Raw genomic sequence first — 21,538 nt, 5'->3', positions numbered from 1 at the left:
TGCACTCCAGCCTGGCGACAGAACAAGACTCTGTCTCAAAACAAAACAAAACAAAATCAGAACATAAAACTGTAAATACATTACAATAATTTTATATACACATGCATATATGCACACATATTTCATGTCATATGTATATATTATGAAATGTGTGTACATATTATGTAATATATATATGTATTATGTGATATGTATGTTTATGTATTATATATCATAAATAATATACATTTATATATCATATACATTTATATATCATATATGATATGTCATATATGTTTATATATCATATATGTCATATACATTTATATGTCATGTGTGATATGTCATATACATTTATAAGTCATATGTGATATGTCATACATTTATATGTCATATATGATATATAAATATAAAAAGCTAGAAGAAAATTCAGCTAAAATTTAATAATTATTATCTCTGGGTGATGGAATTACTGATAATATATACTCTGGATAGTCAGATTCCACAAATTTTACATGATAAATAATTTTTATAATCAGAAAAAGTTAATTGTCCAATGTTATAGAACATCATTGAAAGAATTCTATTGCTTAAAAATAAATTAAAATTCTGGTTTCATTTTTAAAATGAAAGAGAGTAATGGTGCATACATATGACTACATTTTGAATGCTGAAATCTGAACTGTTTCTGGATGGCCAAGAGTGTATTTATTTATCTTTTTTTTCATTGTAGATCAGTATCAAGGTCATGGTACAGGACATGCTCACTGGCATTGAGAAGCTTGTTAGTGTGGCTTTCTCCACATTTGTAGCCAAACCAGTTGGAAAAGAAAAGGTAAATTTTGTATATGAAGATGTATCTAGCATGTAATTCAGGGACATAGTAACAATTGCATCAGAATGTTATAGAAAAAAATGACATTTCTTCTTTCCATGAGATATACTTTCCCAAGATTTGTTATTCACCAATATTTATTGTAAAAGTTATCATTCTGTGGTAACATCAGAGGAATAGGAACTTTAGAGAAAAGTACCTTAGAGAAAAGACAATATAGAAAGTTTGTAAAATACAAAAAAATAATCCACATTGTTTTAAATGATCTGAAGGTCCTATCAGTTTCTTTAAAATACTGCCTACTGGTTTAGTGCTTTTCATTTGTGGTCATATAACTCAAAATTGAGTTAAAATTAAATCTTTTTTTAAAAAATCAAGAGCAATTTAGCAAGCAGTTGCATGTTATAGATTAACCATTGTTAATACCTGAAGGAAAATTGTCAACATTGCTGAGTTATTGAAGTTTAAAAATAAGCTTCTGGGCATGTGGGGTGAAAACACCCTCCAAAGCGATACTTTGGCCTGATGAGTGTGCCTAGCCGGCTGCCCGGCCGCAACCCAGATCCACTCATCTGGAGGCTGCTGGGGATTTGCTCCTTATAATTTCTTGGCATTTTTTTTTCAGTGTCAGGGTGCGTGGAGGAGGGTCCCGTTTAGTCTAAACACTGTGATAATTCAATCTAGAATATGAGTCTTTCACTCCAAGGATCATCCCAGAGCTAGACACAGTGGCTTCTCCTAGCCCTACTCTGAAGCAAGGAGAGGTCCTTCTCAGTCTCTTTGTCTGAAGCCTTCTTCAGACTGCCTCCCACTTTAAAGCCAGACAAATGTTTCCACTGTACCCAGGAGAGGTGGTGGCAGAACCACACTCACCAGCTCCTCTTCCTCATGTGAGCCAGGAGGCATAGAGATGGGCTAGGGCTGAGTTGGATCATCATAGTGCCAGTGGCAGGTGTCCCTGCAGAGCTTTGTACCCTGGGGCACTTCTCCCACTCTTAGTCTTTTGTTTTTGAGCAGAGTCTCACTCTGTCACCCAGGCTGGAGTGCAGTGGCACAATCTCAGCTCACTGCAACCTCCACCTCCCAGGTTCAAGAGAGTCACCTGCCTCAGCCTCCCAAGTAGCTGGGATTACAGGCTCCTACCACCGTGCCTGAATAATTTTTTTTTTTTTTTGTATTTTTAGTAGAGATGGGGTTTCACCATGTTGGTCAGGCTGGTCTGCCCGCCTTGACCTCCCAAAGTTCTGAGGTGTGAGCCATGGCCCCTGGCCTCCACTCTCAGTTAACATTAAACACGTTGCAAGGCAAATTCATATTGCCCAAGGGTGTTGTTTTTCAAATGGAAGTTCATATCAGCTAATTCTATTTGTTAAAATGAGGTTTTCTGGGCCATATCATGGACCTACTGAATTAGAATCACTAGCGTGGAATCTTGGAATCTGTACTTTGCCAAAGCATCCCACAGAGCCTGTGTTCACTAAAATCTGAGACACTGAGATAGTCTTCCCAACCATTCTGTTTTTCCTGACATCCCCACAAATCTCCAGACTCTTGGAAATGAGAGATTATGAGATGGGTGCAGGTGCCCGTATCTGAGAGCAAGTGACAAAGGAACACACCTTGCCATCCCATTCCTTTGCATGGGGCAGCAGAGGAAGTCTGTCATTTTCCCCCTCCAGCCTCAGACTTCTCACTCCAACTTCATGGATGTGTGGAATAAGGATATAATATTTGGCTGAGCATGGTAGCTCATGCCTGTAATCCCAGCACTTTGGGAGGCCGAGGCGGGTGGATCACCTAAGGTCAGGAGTTCAAGACCAGCCTGGCCAACATGCAGAACTCCCCCCCCCGCCCTACTAAAAATACAAACATTAACTGGGCATGGTGGTGCATGCCTATAATTCCAGCTACTTGGGAGGCTGAGGCAGGAGAATCACTAGAACCCAGGAGGCAGAGGTTGCAGTGAGCCGAGATTGTGCCATTGCACTTCAGCCTGGGCAGCAAGTGCAAAACTCCGTCTCTAAAAAAGAAAAAAAGAATAGAATAGTAACACTTCAGTCCAATCTCTCTTGAGACTGGAGAACTGGTTTCTGAAAGTGGAAAGTCAGATCCATTATGGTGCTAGCATAATTGGTTGGTTCAGATAACCTTAATTGTAAAGCACCTTTCCAGACTAACTTATTTCCTAGTTGCTAATATGCTGGTTCAGTAGCTCATCACAAAGAGATCCATGAAAAATCAGTGGTTTGGTTTGAACCCATAGGACTACCTGAATCACTGTTCACAGTGAGTTTATTTTAGGATGAAATTGGTTCAAAGCATAATGTAGGCTGATTAAAAGACAAAAAAGAAATTGGCAATGATTAACCAGACTTAGTTCAACAATTGCACAGGCCAGATCATTGAAGGGACGTGCAAGACTCCACAGGGTACACTCATGCAAAGCCTTACTAAGCTAAAGCAGATGGTGCGGCAGGAGAAAGCAAGCACAGGCCAGCCTCAGAGAGGGCCGAGGCCTCCAGGCACAGCTATGCCTCAGGGGCCTTAGTCACACAAGATGTACTTCTGTGGAATAGGAATCACCAAAACATACGCAAGGTATCTTGGTTTCAGGAAAACCAACACACAAGTTTACCAAGCAGTCTTGTATACCCTGCTAGTCACACAACTGAAACAACACTACAAAAATTGTTAAATCAGGCTGGGTGCAGTGTCTCACACTTATAATTACAGTGCTTTGGGAGGCTGAGAAGGAAAGATTGCTTGAGGCCAGGAGTTTGAGACCAGCCTGGGCAACATAGTGAGCCCTCATCTCTACAAAAAATAAAAATAAAAATAAGTTAGACAGGCATAGTGACGCTTGCCTGCAGTCCTACTGGGAGGATCCCTTGAGCCAGGATTTTGAGGTTACAGGAAGCTATGATTACACCACTGTGCTCCAGATTACACACTGTACAACAGAGTTTAAAAAAAAAAAAAAAAAAGGAGTTAAACCAGTGCATGCCATCAATCTACACACTCCTAACCAAACTCCACAGGTAGTCCAGGGGAGTTTTGGACTTTAAGCAGCATATCATAAATCACCAGCTTTTTTTTTTTTCTTTTTTTTTGAGGTGGAGTCTCACTCTGTCTCCCAGGCTGGAGTGCACTGGCATGATCTTGGCTCACTGCAACCTCCTTTTCCTGGGTTCAAGCGATTCTTGTGCCTCAGCCTCCTAAGTAACTGGGATTACAGATGCATTCCACCATACCCTGTTACTTTTTGTATTTTTAGTAGAGACAGTGTTTCACCATGTTGTCCAGGTGCAGTGGCTCACACCTATAATCTTGAACACCTGACCTCAAGTGACTTGCCCGCCTCAGCCCCCGCAAAGTGCTGGGATTACAGGTGTGAGCCCCCACACCCAGGGATCACTAGCTTATTTCATCCTTATCTTGGTCAAGGGTCAGTACCAGACTTTGAGTATCTTGGAAATAAGCATGGAGCTACCCCAGTCCAGCTTCAAGGTGACCCTTCCTTCTACACACAGTGTCAGCAGAGGACATTTATGTAAGAATTTGAGCTCTTGGTTCTGTTGCCTCATATTTCCAGGTTTCTGGAGGTTGGTGAAAGCTTTATTCCCACATATTGATTCTTTTGTTTTGCTTGTTAGATAATGTTTTCACCATGTAATGAAATTTCCAAATTGGGAATACCTCATGGTATAAGATAGCTTTCTCTAGAACATCTTTATTCCCTCTCTTTGCTTTCTTAATTTTGCAAAAGACAGGAAACATTTAGATTTCAGTGGAGTCAAAGTCTCCCTCCTCATTCATCGATTTGAATAATTTCTTATTTTGTAGTTCTGTTGAAAAATTTTAAAAATCAGGGAAAATTAATAGAGAGAACTTTTTAAAACACATATCTTGTTGCATGAAGAAATAATTAAGCCTGTGTTGATTTTTTTAGTTTAAAAATAATTTAAGAAAAAATTTAGTCATAACATGTTTAGTGAAAACACTCATGAAAGTTCTATTTACTTGAGTTAGAGAACCATGTAGCATATCATTTGTTTTTGCAAAATTCATGCTGTGCTTTTATAATTTAACAAGGCAATAAAAGATAAATGCTTTTCTTTCTCTAGATTCATTTAAAACCAGTCACACTTCTAACTGAACAAGATCATGTGGAACATAATCTGGCTGCTGAGAGAAGGAAAGTTCGATTACAACATGAAGATACCTTTAACAATTTAATGAAGGAAAGTAGCAACTTTGATGGTCAGTAAATCCACTTATAAGAACTTTAATTCTATGACTGTGACAGGCAAAGGAGCCTTTTCTTAGAGCACACTTATTTTCACCTTATTATTACCATTCAATCCTGATGACACTAGGTATCTTTTCCAACAAACCTGGTGACTAGAGAAGGAAGGGCCTGGCCATTGAGAATGTAACTGCTAACACCTAACGCTTCTTTAAATTGGAAGATCTCCAGGAGAGGAGATGGGGAAAAAGAGTGACAGGGACCAGGCAGTCATTAGTAAGCATGTGTTCGCTAATGATGGCTGAATGAAGGGTTGATGACAATGCCGTACTTTGACACGGTGCTTCGTGGCTCACTAAGCAGTTTCTCATCCACAGTTTCATAGGAGCTGCATGTAATCTCAACAGAGCAGGAAGCTGCAACTCTGAGCAGGAAAGAAACTTGCTAAAGATCATATGGGATATAAGCGGAGGCTGTAAGATCCTGCTCCTGTTGCCTGGTGCTTTCCACAATCACCCTGTGTTTTATGAGCCACACTTCCTTCGTTCTCTGGCAGTGATTTCCTGGGCTCTTTGATGCCTCCTGGAGCCAGACTGGTGGGGAAAGGCAGAGCACCGCCCCTGCCCGTCCTCTGCCCTTTCTTTTTGTCTGACCCCATCTTCTGAAGCCCCAGGGGATGCCAGTGGAGAGCACAATGAGAGAGGGGAGGAAGTGGAGTGAGCCTGCCCAGGCCCCACAGGCTGACTGCTGCCAGGAGGGCAGAAGGTTCAGCACCCCTTGGCTCCAAAGGAAGGCACAGGAAGAAGAGGAAGGAAAGCAGAGGACAAGAACATGTCAGAATAAGGATGTCAAAAGAGAAGGAGAAAGAGTGCATAGAAATGCCAGAGGAAAGAGAGAGGTAGCAGCCAGTGTAGCAGAAGTGCAGGGCCTTTATTGTGCCCCAGGTGATATCCTGGGACCACCCCACCGAAGACTTCGGGTTAAAAAAGAGATTTTTCAAAGGTTTCTACTCATTGCTGACCTTTCAAAGGGCAATACCCATTACCAACTTTGTTTTTTTTTTTTTTTATTTTTCTTTGAGACAGAGTTTCGCTCTTGTTGCCCAGGCTGGAGTGCAATGGTGCGAACTTGGCTTACTACAACTTCTGCCTCCCAGTTTCAAGCAATTTTCCTGCCTTAACCTCCCTAGTAGCTGGGATTACAGGTGCCTGCCACCATGCCCAGCTAATTTTGTATTTTTAGTAGAGACAGGGTTTCGCCACGTTGACCAGGCTGGTCTTGAACTCCTGACCTCAGGTGATCCGCCCGCCTCAGCCTCCCAAAGTGCTGGGATTATAGACATGAGCCACTGTGTCCAGCCCAGATCAAATTATTTTTAAGGAAATGAAGACTTCATCATTAAATGACGGTGTTAAGAGGAGCAAGTCTCTGTTTGTAAAGTTGGTCTCAGCACCAAAATACATTTCAAATGCATTTTGCTCAAGTAATGAAATAGCTGAACCGAGAGAACAACCCTGAGGCAGATGAGACAACCATTAATAAAAACCAAAACCTGCTGTCTCCTCATCCTTAAAATCCCAAGGAAGAATGAAATGACAGATAAAATACTTACTAATGAGCAAACCCGTACTATGCATGACAAGTAAATCTCTTAGGACATCTTAGGAAAACTCAAGCATTTTACACAGTTTTTAATAAGTATATGCAGTTTCCCTAGTTTCACTGGTCTTCCTTTCCACAGTTACGTCTTTTAAGAAAAGCTTTCTGTCCTCGTTGAAATTACACTACCTGAGTTCATAAGGAGAAAGTAGAAATAAGCCACTAAACAACCAGAAGTCTGACTGACAATGTCAAAATACAGTTCTTCTTTTTTTTCTTTTTTCTTTTTTTTTATTTTTGAAATGGGATCTCACTCTATCACCCAGGCTGGAGTGCAGTGGCACAATCTCAGCTCACTGCAACCTCTGCCTCCCAGGTTCACGCGATTCTCCTGCCTCAGCCTCCAGAGTAGCTGGGACTACAGGCATGCACCACCACGCCCAGCTAATTTTTGTGTTTTTAGTAGAGACGAGTTTTCACCACATTGGCCAGGCTGATCTTGAGCTCCTGACCTCAGGTGATCCACCCGCCTTGGCTTCCCAAAGTGCTGGGATTACAGGTGTGAGTCACTGCACCCGGCAAGAAACAGTTCTTTTGAAATCTGTGCATGTTTATCCAGAGATTCTTACAAGAACTGCTTGCATCCTCTCCAAGTCATCCCTCATCTGAATCACATGTCTCAAGGTCATTCTCCACCCTTTTACCAGGAACTCTCTAGATCAAGCTGCTGCCCACCAGGAAGAGGGTGACCCTGTGACGCATGAGGTGCTGGCCAGTCTGCCCCGGTGCCTGCTGGATGGAGTGTGTGTGTGTGCTTGTGGATAAAATCACTCATAGTCATTTAGGTGGAAGGACTCCTTCCCTCTCAGCAGAAAGGAAAGACTACCAACTGACTGGTAGTTCTTCCCAACAATTCTGTATGAAATGCCTGTCATGTGCCAGGAACCTGTTTGCCACTAGAGGTATAAAGATGAAAAATGCAGGGTCTTTGCTCCTGAGAAACTTGTAGTTTAGTGCTGGAGACAGACATATTTAATAGTTTCTAAGTAATATGGTAAGTGAACAGAGAGCTGTAGACTCTAAGTAATGTGGGAGCCCAGAGGAAGTGCCCTTGGGGCTTCACAAGAGACTTGCTGGACGAGGGGCTATGAGAAGAAAGTTGGGAAGGCAAGGAAGCACGTAGCAGTGAGGGTGAAGACGCGGAGGTATGAACCAGGACGCTGTGTGCTGAGAAGCCACCAACACAAGAGTATTGCTAGAGAGAAAATGCAAGGTAGAGGGAGGCGGGAGAGGAAGAAGGTCAGATTGTGTCACGGAGGCTCCCTGGGCCATGCTGAGAAGCTTGTCCTTTCTTCTGTTCTTGATGGGTGCCATTGAAAGATTTTGAGCAGGGTTGGGGCATGACCGGGTTTGCACTTAATATGGTCACCCTGGCTAGAGGGAGAGAGACCAGGGGAGAGATGAGGGGTGCCTGAACCGGGCAGTAATAGCGGGGAGAGACAGGAGGGAAAGAGTTTAAAAATATACGCAAGGTCACACCAACAAAATAGGGTCACTGATTGGCTGTGGGGAGAAGAGCGAGGAAGAAGGAGCATAGGCTGACTCCTGGGTGTCTGCTTGGAGCAGTTGGTTAGCAGTTGTGCCCTGAACTGAGATCATGGATCTGAGGGGCAGGGAAGGGCAACTTTTAGGAGGTAGATAATGAGTTCAGTTTTAGGCATATGGAGTCTGATGTGCCTGTGGACATCCAAAAGGAAGAGACCACAGCTGGGGAGACCCCATCTGAGAGACAGCCACTTAAAGAAGTAGTTCAAATGAAGACAACCTGCAGCGCACAGCATGCTGGGCCAAGAATGGAACCTGCGGAGCACAGGCATCTAAGAGAGGATCCAGGAAGACAAACCTACCAAGGAGACCTGGAGGGATTAATCAGAGGGCTACAGGGAGAGCTGGAGAGAGCGGTGTCACATGCCAAGGAAGTAGAGTTACAAGAAGAAATAGTGGTCAACTGCGTTCCAGGAGGTGAGGAATAAAACCTGTCTGCTGGACTGGGAATCAGGAAGGCATTGGTGACGTCGGCAAGTGTGGAGTTAGAAGAAGTGTGGGAGACATTTGGATATCCTTAATTATTTAGAGGAATAATGGGATGAGGGACAGTTTACCATAACCTTTATGTCATATGCACAGGCCCAAGTAAACACTTCTATCACCAGGCTTGTTAGAAGCACGTGTACAAGGATGCGGGGGGTGGGGAGGGAAGTAGAGCTGTGAGTCTCCTGGCCCCGACGGCCCGAATGTCATCTGTTGCAGGACATGTGGACAGTGAGGGACACAGTGGCCATTGCAGCTCTTAGAGCCGCTTGGCTAGTTCAGAGCCTTTGCTTTGGTGGGAAACTGATGCATTGTGTCCCACAGCAGCACTAGCATGTGGCAGGACCTCACTTCCCTCAAGGTGTTTTCCTTCACTCTAGCCATCTGAGGTGGAGCTTGCTCCTCTCTGACCTCTGGACCCAGCCCCACAGGAAGCAGGAGGCTTCCATCGGCCCACTCACCCCAAACCATCCACCCTGGAGAGAGCCGCCTCCTTCCACCGGACTTACTCCTAAAGGCGAATTGCTAGGATCTGGACCTATGCATTGCCTCATCTTTCTCTCATAGTCAGTGGTTGCCCCAGCACAAAGCTGCTCTTTTTATTTTCTTATCCAGTACTTTTCTTATCCAGGTCTGTAAGCAAGTCCTCTGACTTTGCAGAACCATCCTTCTGCTCTCTGTCTTCGTGAGCTCAATCGTTTTGATTTTTAGATTCCACAAATAGGTGAGAACATGCGATGTTCGTCTTTCTGTGCCTTACTTCTTTTGCTTGACATAATGACCTCAGTTCCATCCATGTTGTTGCAAATGACAGGATCTCCTTCTGTGTTATGCTGAATAGCACTGTAACAGGTCTATAACCAAAACCTCTGACTTTGCTTTTCTCAGCTTTCTGAGGCGATGTAAATAATAAACAAAACGAGAACTGTAAATGGGAATAATAAAGGTACTTACATAATGGGTTTATGGGAGCATTAAATGAGTTAATATAGAAAGTGTCAGGCATGCAGAACGTGCTGTCATTTGTATTATTGTTTGAGAGGTCCCCACCACAGGAGGAATTAGAGCCAACAGTTAAAGACAGATACTTCACAGGAACTTTGCTGTGAAGGATGAAAGAAATAGCCTGGAGCTACAGGAGACCCTCAAAGTCAAGGGGCATTGTTTTTCAGGCTAGGAGAAATTTGGTCATGGTTCCAGGCTGATCAAGATGACTGATGAGGCCTGGCGGTGGCTCATGCCTATAATCTCAGCACTTTGGGAGGCCGAGGTAGGCAGATCACTTGAGATCAGGAGTTCGAGACCGTGGTGAAACCCTGTCTCTACTAAAAACACAAAACTTAGCGGGGCATGGTGGTGCACTCCTGTAATCCCAGCTACTCAGGAGGCTGAGGCAAGAGAATTGCTTGAACTCAAGAGGCGGAGTTTACAGTGAACCAAGATCGCACCACTGCAGTCCAGCCTAGGCCACAGAGCCAGATTCCGACTCAAAAAACAAAACAAAACAAAACAAAAACAAACAAACAAAAACCCAGATAATTGATAATAATTATTGAGGAAGAAGTTAATTATAAGAGGAAGAGATAATTCATGTCAAATCTGCACTTTAGACCCTGGGAAATTGTTGTCATGTTTTTGTCTTGGAGGAATAGGGATCTCTGCTACCCTGAGCTCCGTTGCGAGGGTTCGTCTATTGGGAAGGGTTGCTAGGATGGTGACTGAAGCTGTCTTCACACCCCCCTCAAGGTAACATGAGCCAGGTAAACATGGGTGGCTGCACTGGCTTCTTCTGGTATTGTACAAGTTGCACTAATAAGTGAAATCAGCAGCAGACAATTTGCACAACACTAACAGTACTTTGAGTACTGGAGATTGTGTAAATTAGTAACAGGCACACATGACAGTCATTCAAATACAGAGATAAAACGATTGCAATTGACTTGCGTTTCAGTGTGTTACAAAGTTGGCCAGATTAGATCTACATCTACATGTCTAGTTTAATTTCAAATTATAGATTTGTTTCAAAGTCTTCTTTTATCACCTGCTTTGTTTAATCTGCCCTAATTTAGATTATTCTACATCCTTTCACATAAAACAACTTTTAACCTAATTCCATTGATCTGATTTCGTTTTGGAAAATTTTACTAACTTCCATGCCATCAAAGGTGCCAGAGAACTTAAAAGCAAGTCATCTTAAAGAATGTAAGAGCCAGACTCTGACATTTAAAGCTGTTGTGTAGTGTGTGATTTCTCTACCTTAGATCTGATGGAGTTGGTTTTTGACAGGACAGTGTATGTTCTAAAAGAAGAGAACCAGATCATCTCTGTTCTGGTACCATGTTGTCAGAAAACCAGGGGTTTGCATTGGTTATAAATATCAAACATAAAAGATTGGAATATTTTTCAAGATGTTGTACGATGGAAATGTATATTATTAGAACAGTGAGAACATTGAATCCAGATCATATCCTTTCAGAAGAAAATAAAAGAGATGAGATTAGTTTTGTAAAAGTAGGATATTTCTGGGATGTGTGTAAGCACGCACATCTCAGAAATACTACTGGATCATTATTTGTAAGCTTGACATATAGGGGAAAAATTTAAAATTTGAAAGCATTTTAATTATAATTTTTGAGTAAGAAAATCAGATCTTAAGAGCATTATCCTGGTTAATTTTCTGGATATGCAGAAAGAAAACTAGGGCTAGCATGACCTTAATTCAGGTCAAAGTTCCTGATCTACAAATGTAGACTGAATGTAAAGTTGTCAAAGCAGGATGATGACACAGTACTTTAAGAACATCCAAAGCCAGCAGAAAGGGTCAGGTCTGTTTACTTAGCCCAAACCGGAACTGTGAACCTGAATTGCTCTCTGAACCTGGGAAAACCCTATTTTTTCATTGGTTGTAAACTAACTCCAAATAAGCAAACTTCTGCACCAAAGTCATCTAACTCAATATATTTCTGCATACATATCATAGCTGATGCTGGTGTATGTATAACCTCACATAGCACCTCCCTCTACAGGTTCCAGTATATACTGTATGTGTCTTCATAGGAAGTATGTGGTTTCTCTTTAAAGTTTTCCCTCAGAAAAGAAGGAGCTGCTTTATATTTGAGTCTTTACAATGTCTCTCATAAGGCCTTCTCTTAATTTTTTTAGTTTATAACTATTTAAAAACTATTTTTAAAGAGATAGTACATGCACAGGGTAAAAAATGCAAAATGCATAAAAAGGCATATAATTAAAAAGTAAGTCTGCCTACCATCTCACGTCTCACCTTCAGAGACCATCACTATCACACACAGTTCAGTTTTTGTGGGTACATAGTAGGTGTATATATTTATGGAATACATGAAATATTGTAATGCAAGCATACAAATGTGCAATAATCACATCATGTAAAATGGGGTATCCACTCCTTCAAGTGTGACAAACAATTCAATGATACTCGTTATTTTTAAATACATAATTAAATTATTATTGACTATAGTCACCCTGTTGTACCGTCAAATACTAGGTCTTATTCATTCTTTCTAACTATATTTTTGTACCCATTAACCATCCCTACCCTCCCACTACCCTTCCTAGCCTCTCATAAGCATGCTTCTGCTATCTCCATGAGTTCAATTGTTTTGATTTTTAGCTCCCACAAATAAGTAAAAACATGCGATGTTTGTCTTTCTGTGCCTTATTTCACTTATACTGATCTCCAGTTCCATCCATGTTGTTGCGGATGACAGGATCTCATTTTTTTATGGCTGAATAGTATTCTGTTGTGTATATGTATCACATTTTCTTTATTCATTCGTCTGTTGATAGACACTTAGGTTGCTTCCAAATTTTAGCTATTGTGAACAGGGCTGCAACAAACATGGACGTGCATATATCTCTTCAGTATTTCCTTTCTTTTGGTTGTGAATCCAGCAATGGGATTGCTGGATCTGATAGTAGTTCTGTTTTTAGTTTTTTGAGAAACCTCCAAACTGTTCTTTATAGGAGTTGTACTAATTTACATTCCCACCAACAGTGTATGAAGGTTCCCTTTTCTCCACATCCTCTCCAGCACTGGTTATTGCCTGTCTTTGGGATAAAAGGCATTTTTAACTGGGGTAAGATGATATCTCATTGTAGTTTTGATTTACATTTCTCTGATGATCAGTGATGTCGATACCTTTTTATATACCTGTTTGCCATTTGCATGTCTTCTTTTGAGAAATGTCTATTCAAATCTTTGGCCCATTTTTTAATCAGGTTATTAGATTTTTTCCTACAGAGCTGTTTAAGCTCCTTATATATTCTGGTTATTAATTGCTTATCAGATGGATAACTTTCAAATATTTTCTCCCATTCTGTAGGCTGTCTCTTCACTTTGTTGATTCTTTTCTTTGCTGTGCAGAAGCTTTTTAACTTGATGTGATTCTGTTTGTTGATTTTTGCTTTGGTTGCCTGTGCTTGTGGGGTATTGCTCAATAAATTTTTGTCCAGATCAATGTCCTGGAGACTTTCCCCGATGTTTTCCTGTAATGGTTTTATAGTTTGAGGTCTTAGATTTAAGTCTTTAATCAATTTTGATTTGATTTTTGTGTATCATAGGAGATAGTGGCCTAGTTTCATTCTTCTGCATATGAGTATCCAGTTTTCCTAGCACCATTTATTGAAGAGATTGTCCTTTCCCCAATGTATGTTCTTGGCACCTTTGTCAAATATGAGTTCACTGTGGGTGTGTGAATCTGTTTCTGGGTTCCCAGTTCTAGTTCTAGTTCCATTGGTCTATGTGTCTGTTTTTATGCCAGTGCCATGCTGTTTTGCTTACTATAGCTCTGTAGCATAATTTGAAGTCAGGTAATTGTATTAATTTATTTTAAACAAAAAATGTACCGTTTGAGTAAGCAACATTAGCCTGAAAACAACCTCAATCAATACTAGTTTGGGATATGTATAAAACATCTTCTAATAAAATCAATTTTAGAAAGAGAGAGAAATGGGAAGGGATTAAGATTGCATATTTCTTTTAAATATCACTTTAGAAAGTGATTCAATTTTGATTCTAGCAATATAGTGGATTCATTGTTGTGTAAAACCAAATATTTCTGGAAAAATATTTACAAACATCTTTGCAAGCACATCTCAGCCAGCAGAAAAATAAGAGAAAACTTTGAAGTCCAGAAATGGTGAGAAAACACAAAAGCAGCACTGCAAGGAAGCATTGGGGCTGGCATTTGTTCTGGAGAACCTAGCAGGTGCCTGAAGACATAGAGCTTGTGTGTAATGGACCTACTTGGGCTCAGGAGACAAAACGAGGGGCCCATGTGAGGGAGAAGGTTGGATCAGGGAACCTTCCTTGGTGCTGGAACCTCCTAAAGGTGATTCCCTCAGTGAGTTAACTAGAAAAATTCCACCCTCCAGAGAACCTTAGCCTTAGGTAGAATGGGGAAAAAAAAAATTTCCCTTTAAGAATTCAATCACAAGTGCATCCTCATGCAGATTTGGATCCTCAGAAGTCACATGACCTGTCTGGGCTAAAACAGAACAAGGAAACTTTAGTGTACAGTGGTGCCGTGTTGTAGGACCCCAGGTGATCTGCAACTGCAAATACAGCTCTTTTGTGAAGAAATGACTTTAAAGCCAGCTCTCAAGAATTTCCACAGAAAAAGATCTGAGCAATATGAGACCCTAGTGAGAAATCATAAGAGACAGAAATAAGCAAGGCACCAAGATCTGGAAGTGACACCAGGCCCCACAAAGTCTGAACGAGGCCCACAAAGACAGCAGATAATGAATTTATCAAGTAAGATGAAGTAAGAGGCTTAATATGTTTTAAGAAATAAAAGAGTATCAAGAGTATAATGCAAGAACAAAAAAAAAAATGATAACCTAGAAGGTTTAACAAAGAAAGACAATTTCTATAAAAAAGAATATATAATAATTAAAATTTGAAACTTAGTGAATGAATGAAACAGCAGAGAAGACAGGGAACTGGAAGATAGATCTGATAGAGTTAACTAGAATGCAGCCCGATAGACAAAGAAATGGGAAATGTGTAAGGGAGGTTAGGAGATGTGGAGAATGGAGAGAAATGTCTAACATTCAAAAAAAATCTCCGGAAATGAGACAACCAATATTTGAAGCAAATGATATAAAGAGACATTTCATGAAGAGGTGACAAGAATGCTTAATATACATGTAAAAAGATGTTGGAACTCATTAGTAATCAGGAAAATGCAAATTATAACCAACATGAGATACTCTTCCACACCCACCAAACTGGAAATAGTTGAGTGTCTGATACTTCTAAGCAAAAATGGGGACCAGTGGGGACTCTCATCAACAGCAGACAGAAGTGTCAGTACAACCATTTTATTACCTAAAAATATTCTATTGAGAGTAAGGACTATGAATGTTAAGGAAATCAGCTAAGTTGTTTATTCATTCATTTCATTTAATAAATATTTATTAAGCACCTATGTTCAGGAATTATATGAGAATTTAAAAAATCCATAGTCCCTGCACCAAAAAGCTTAGAATCTAGTGGGTCACATAATAAAAGGGCACACAAATAACATAAAACTATAGCCATGAAAGAGAGATCCTTCGGGAGACCCTGAAGGTGAGGTTGAGCTGTGGAGGTCAGAGAAGGCTCCCCTGAGGAAGTGATGACCAAGCAGGGGCCACAGAGTATGAGTGAAATTGAAGACACAGGTGGTGGTGGCCAGGGGGATTGCTGTAGATAGCAGGGATGTGACGAACGCCCTGTTGTTGAAGATAATACTTCCTCAGGAAGTGAAAAAAGACCAGTGTGGCTGGAGCAAAGGGCGAGGGAGAGTGAGGCCAGACCAGGAAGACAGGGCTTGCAGGCCGTGGGAAGGATTTGGGGTTTTATATGAAAACAATGGGTAGCTACTCATTTATTTTAAGCTGGGGACTGAAATGATCAATGAAAATAAGAAAAAATAAGAGACCATCAATTAATGATAAATCTAAAAATTATATTAGGAAGTGGAGTTAAGGGTTTCTGTGACTACACTTCCGGATCACCAGCGGAGACTGTGCTGAGAGCACCAACAGTTGCTGGGTGTATCTTCCCTCTCACACTGCAAGCTCAGCTCTGCCTCTGACAGTACAGCCAGGATGGTGCCCCAAGTTGTAAATCCTTTCCCCCTGGTCCCCAACAATAGCATGTGAGCTGGAAACCTAGCTGGTGGTTCACTCCATGATGCAAAAAGCATAATTGAATACATTTTACTGCTTTGCAGTCAGATTTCTCCATTGTTAAGAGTAAAAACCAATTTGTTAGTAAATGGAGCAGATATTCAAAAGAAGCAGAAAGGCTAGGCACGGTGGCTCACGCCTGTACTCCCAGCACTTTGGGAGGCCGAGGAGGGCGGATCACCTGAAGTCAGGAGTTCGAGACCAGCCTGGCCGACATGGTGAAAACCATCTCTACTAAAAATACAAAAATAAGCCAGGTATGCTGGTATGCGCCTGTAATCCCAGCTACTCGGGAGGCTGAGGCAGAAGAATTGCTTGAACCTGGGAGGCTGAGGTTGCAGTGAGCCAAGATTGCACCATTGCACTCCAGCCTAGATGACAGAGTGAGACTCCGTCTAAAAAAAAAAAAAAAAACGAAAGCAGAAGGATGTGAAGAAGTATAACAGAGTGTGTCTTTCCTGCTTGTGACTGCAATCATTACAAACAGTTTCCACAGCAGGCCATATTTCCATTCTAAAGGTAGTGTTTCAAGCTTTCTGGTGTCTCTGGTCCTTCGTAGCTCAGATTCCTTTATTTTTAACAACTTTATTGTGGTGTAATTGACAAACAATGGCCCATATTTAAAGCATACAATTTGATAAGTTTTGACGGAAGTTTACACCTGTGAAAACATCACCACAATCAAGATAATGACATATCCATCACCCCCAACATTTCTGCCCCTTCCTGTCCTGATCTGTCCCTACCCCACCACGAACAACTCCAGTTTCAGTGTAACCATTCTTTCCATCAACATTCCAGTAGACTTATTTTATAGGCTAGAATACGATCTCTAAAGGCCCTTTCTGATGTTATCTTAACCCAATTCACTGCAAATATTCACCATTAAGAGTCACTCTGTAGAACCTGTCAATTTGCTCAGTCTTAAGCCTTTGAGAAAACTTTAATTTTTCCATAAATCCGAGTTGAATGTGCTGCTGGGAAGGAAAAGCTGGAGCCCCAGGGCCTATGGTTCACTCCACCATCATTAATGTTTACATCCACCTTTCAGATCTCCTTTTTGATGAAGAGGAAGGAGCGGTTTCCACAAGGGGCACCTCTGTTCAGAGCATTGAACTGGTCCTCCCACCCCATGCAAACCATCACGGAAATACATTCGGTGGGCAGATTATGGCTTGGATGGAGACGGTGGCTACTATTTCTGCAAGGTTCTTGGTTTTGACCTTCGGCATATGATTTTGGGACCAGTGAGGAGAAAATAGAAAGGGACTGAGATCCAGTTCTTGGGCTACTCAAGAAGTCAAGGAAAAGACTGAGGAAAATGTTGCCTTTTATAATGATTTCTAAATCATTTACTTGCTTACTTTAGGATTAATCTGTCCTTTTGTTTGAAGGTGAATGTTTAAATATTTGGTTCAAAAATAAAAATGAGATGACAGTTTTAATACTTTATTCTGAATTATGAATATTGATCTTATGAAACTACAACTCGTTGTCTTGATAGCTTATGACAAAGTAAATGCAGAATAGAACTAGAAGACAGGCTTCACAGTTAAAAATAATCAGTCTAGGTTGGGCATGGTGGCTCACACCTATAATCCCAGCACTTTGGGAGGCCGAGACAGGAAGATTGCTTGATGCCAGGAGTTCAAGACAAGCTTGGGCAACATAGCAAGACCCTGACTCTACAAAAAAATGTGCTGGTGTGGTGGTGTGCACCTATAGTCCCAGCTAGTTGGGAGGCAGAAGTGAGAGGATCACTTGAGCCCAGGGATTCAAAGCTGCAGTGAGCTATGATCACACCACTGCACTCCAGCCTCTCTATAAATAAATAAGTAAATAAATAAAGTCAGTCAGTTACAAACCTTTTCAAAGACAATTTACAGTTAGGTCTGACTTTAAAAGGTGCTGGTTAAAAATAATTATGGGCAAAGAATTAACTGAAAAATAGGAAAAGAAGAAAGAGAATATTTAGAATACTTTTTTGGGTTTTTTGTGTGTTTTTTTTTTGTTTTTGAGACGGAGTCTCGCTCTGTCGCCCAGGCTGGAGTGCAGTGGCGCAATCTCTGCTCACTGCAAGCTTCTCCCTCCTGGGTTCACGCCATTCTCCAGCCTCAGCCTCCCGAGTGGCTGGGACTACAGGCGCCCACCACCGCGCCTGGCTAATTTTTTGTATTTTTAGTAGAGACGGGGTTTCACCCTGTCAGGAGGTCTCGATCTCCTGACCGCATGATCCGCCCACCTTGGCCTCCCAAAGTGCTGGGATTACAGGCGTGAGCCACCGTGCCTGGCCTAGAATACTTTTAAAGACTCCTCGATTTCAAAAAGGTTATTTTATTCTTAATGGAAAGATGTAGGTAATTGAGCAACTTTAGGGAACACTCTGTACCCTGGAAATGCATTTGAATAGGATCTGCCCTTCTGACAATTTTCATAACCATTGAAAATTGCTAAGGTTGTATTTCCCTCAAATTAAAATAATTTTATTATTGATATGTCTATAGTTATGACTATAGTTAGAAACCTGTAGTTATCCTTTCTAAAAATCATGCACAAATAAGTGAGTTTGTTTTTAAAATGAGATTGTCATTCTTAATGACAGTAAAGCAATTGAACATGTTCTTTGTAAAGGCTTATAATATAACTATGGCAGCATCTGTTCACTTGGTGTTGGCACAGAGTAATTGAATGATGACAGTGGGAATCTAAAATGTAGAAAATTATGGAAGTACCTTTCTGAAATTAAATATTATATATAACTATTTCAACATGTCATACACACAAAAATCATAAAATGCGTATCTCCTAGCCTTTCAGGCTTTATGTAGCAATCCAGGTAACTTTTCTGGGGGGAAAATCTTGTCTTTTGATCTGTGGGTGAATTTGATTAACTGTGAAGCTGAGGAATTGTGTGAGGACACCTGCCTTCACTTGGGCCCCACTTCAACCCGGATCACAACTTCTTGAGACTACAGTCATGAGCTATCCGGATGACTATAATTCAAATTAGAACAAAAAGCATTGGTTTGTTGTTCCAAGGGACTTCCCTAGGAAATGAGACAAGAGTAGGACTGTTACGAGAGGCGTAGAAGCATCAACATCTGGGTAAAGACCCCACTACCCGGGGACCCGGTATTTCCCAAGATATTGGCAGGTATCGTGCAGACCTACCCTCAACACACATAAGCCAGTTGTTTATTTCAGTCAAGTTTAAAGAAATGCTTATTTAGAAAATAGGTTGAAGACTTGTCTTTGTATTTGTTCAATGAATGAACGAGTGATCGCTTTCTTCTCTCTCCCTCCCTTTGTCTCTCCAGCCGCCTGTGTTGGGCACATCCCTTTCTGAAGTCCATAGATATGTTTAAGTTCCGGGGGCCATCTACAGTTGGAGATCGTCTTGTCTTCACTGCCATTGTCAACAATACATTTCAGACCTGGTAAAGTGAGCCCTTAGACTGCTATGAAGAAATTTAAACTTGCACAAATGTAATTTTTAATTTCAGCCTGGAGGTGAGTATAGGAACTACTTTAACAAAATTCCATTTTTTTTCATGCAATTTTCAAAATCCATGGACACATGTTTAACCCTTTGTTCTGCTTGGGGCCTTCTCACAATTAGTAAATTGTGACAGACTGGTTTTTGTCTTATAAGGGTGACCGTATGTCCCAGTTGGCCCAAGTTGGACCTGGTTTGTACCTGTCATCCCTGCATAATTATTAACTTTTCCTTCCAGTCCCAGTGACTAGATGGTCAATCAACTCATAATGGACCTGGTATTACCACCATGAAATCCAAACCACTTCCCAGTTATTTTTATTATTCTTGGTACACAATGAAAAGATTTGATTTAGTATTTTTTTCTTTTTAAATGTAAAAAGAATATCTGTGTTTCCTGTCTAATTGCAGTGTTTATTTTTTAATTACATAATTATTGTTTTTAGGGAAGAAAACTTAACTTTGGCACAATTTAAGCCCTCCCCCACATTGCCACAATATGTTCATGAATGTATATAAAGCCCTTTCTGGCCTTTTTCCCACTTGAAAGTGGGGAAGTAAAATGGAAATGCTCTTGGGGGTTTGTCCAGCAGCCCATTGGCCTGAAAATGGATTTTAATAGTTGCACAGATTTGCTGATAACAAAGAAGAAAACCCAGGTCCTTATCCTCCTGTTGCTTGGAGGAGGTGGCGGCAGTAGGCAAGGAGGGCCTAATGGGTCGAGATCCTCTTTGCCCACCGCCCTGCGTCATCCTTCACAGTGTTGAAGTTGGAGTTCGCGTGGAGGCCTTTGACTGTCAGGAATGGGCTGAGGGCCCAGGGCGTCACATCAACAGTGCTTTTCTCATTTACAATGCTGCTGATGATAAGGAAAATCTCATCACGTTTCCCAGAATTCAGCCCATTTCAAAGGTCAGTCACGAGGTTCAATAGCCAGACCTGTGAATAGAGAGCTCTACCCAGAATCTCCCGCCACCAGCAACAACCTCTTTGGCTCTTTGCCTTTGGTTTTTTCCTCTTTTCAGCATCACAAAGTGAAGTGGGCTTTTTTCTTTTGCTTTCCCCCCTGCAAGCACTCTGATCATTTGTTCAAATAATGGAAGCCCTGAAGACCTCACCTCTACTGGGCCACACACTGCTGTGGGTAGGATGTCACCTTCTGTGTCCTATTTCTGGGTCTCTTCTCTCGCTTCCTTACCTCTAGCTCTTGATGCTGTGCCACGTTCATGGGAACCATATCTTTCCCTCATCCCGAACTTACCTGATCGCCAATGTTAATTTTTTCTGAAAACTCTGTAGTGAGAATTGAGTACAATTCTGGTAATAGAAATGTTAATAATCTCCACTTTTGAAAAAGGAAGAAAATAACTGGAAAGATTACACCTTTGTCAGTGCAACTGCCCTTTGTGGGTTCAGCACAGAGGCTCTGACTTGATGAAGTCAGTTCATGGAGAGATGCCACATCCCAGTTAGCCCTTTTGACTGATTTAGGAGAAGGATACTTAAGGATTATAACACTAAGATAGTAGAGATTTATTTTATTTTATTTTATTTTGTTTTTGATTAAAGGATGATTTTAGACGCTATCGGGGAGCTATTGCACGCAAGAGAATTCGCCTAGGCAGGTAAGGAACATAAGGTGTAATGATTTTATGGAGTCTTCGCTAATCTGACAAATTATATAAGAGCCCCTCTCTGGGTCTCTATTCCCACATAACAGAAAAAGAGAAGGTCTGATTTTCCTGGCCGCAAAGGCTGATTATTGACTTATGGAAATAGTTCTTCCACATTGTTCCACTGATATCCATGGCTGATAGAAGTTCAAGAAAGTGTTATGGTTATTGTTGTGTGCTAAATGCAGAGAAAAAAAAACCTCTCATTTAACATTTTAATTTTTTTTCCAGGAAATATGTTATTTCCCACAAAGAAGAGGTTCCACTTTGCATACACTGGGATATCAGCAAGCAGGTGATGTTTTATGATTTGGAGCTCTTCGTATAAAAGTCTTATCATTACAAAAATGGAAATCACCTGGCCTAACTGGCTTAGGTTCTGCCTACACAGGCTATGTGACAAGGTG

General features: G+C 41.1%; 1 protein-coding gene across 1 annotated transcript in view; it reads left to right on the top strand.

Annotated features, from left to right (window-relative positions):
• ACOT12 (acyl-CoA thioesterase 12) overlaps nucleotides 1–21,538 on the top strand; it is a 65,850-nt gene that overhangs the window by 30,053 nt on the left and 14,259 nt on the right. Inside the window, exons 4-10 of the mRNA XM_025388452.1 lie at nucleotides 713–814; nucleotides 4,939–5,074; nucleotides 17,014–17,170; nucleotides 19,280–19,399; nucleotides 20,220–20,370; nucleotides 21,028–21,083; nucleotides 21,363–21,426. Of these exons, the coding sequence (XP_025244237.1) occupies nucleotides 713–814; nucleotides 4,939–5,074; nucleotides 17,014–17,170; nucleotides 19,280–19,399; nucleotides 20,220–20,370; nucleotides 21,028–21,083; nucleotides 21,363–21,426 (786 nt within the window). The remainder of the gene's footprint in view (nucleotides 1–712; nucleotides 815–4,938; nucleotides 5,075–17,013; nucleotides 17,171–19,279; nucleotides 19,400–20,219; nucleotides 20,371–21,027; nucleotides 21,084–21,362; nucleotides 21,427–21,538) is intronic.

This window comes from Theropithecus gelada, chromosome 6 (genome assembly GCF_003255815.1).
Source record: "Theropithecus gelada isolate Dixy chromosome 6, Tgel_1.0, whole genome shotgun sequence".
Lineage (NCBI taxonomy): Eukaryota > Metazoa > Chordata > Mammalia > Primates > Cercopithecidae > Theropithecus > Theropithecus gelada.
The sequence above is the reverse complement of the archived record's forward strand: the minus strand, read 5'-3'. Positions and strand labels throughout refer to the sequence as shown.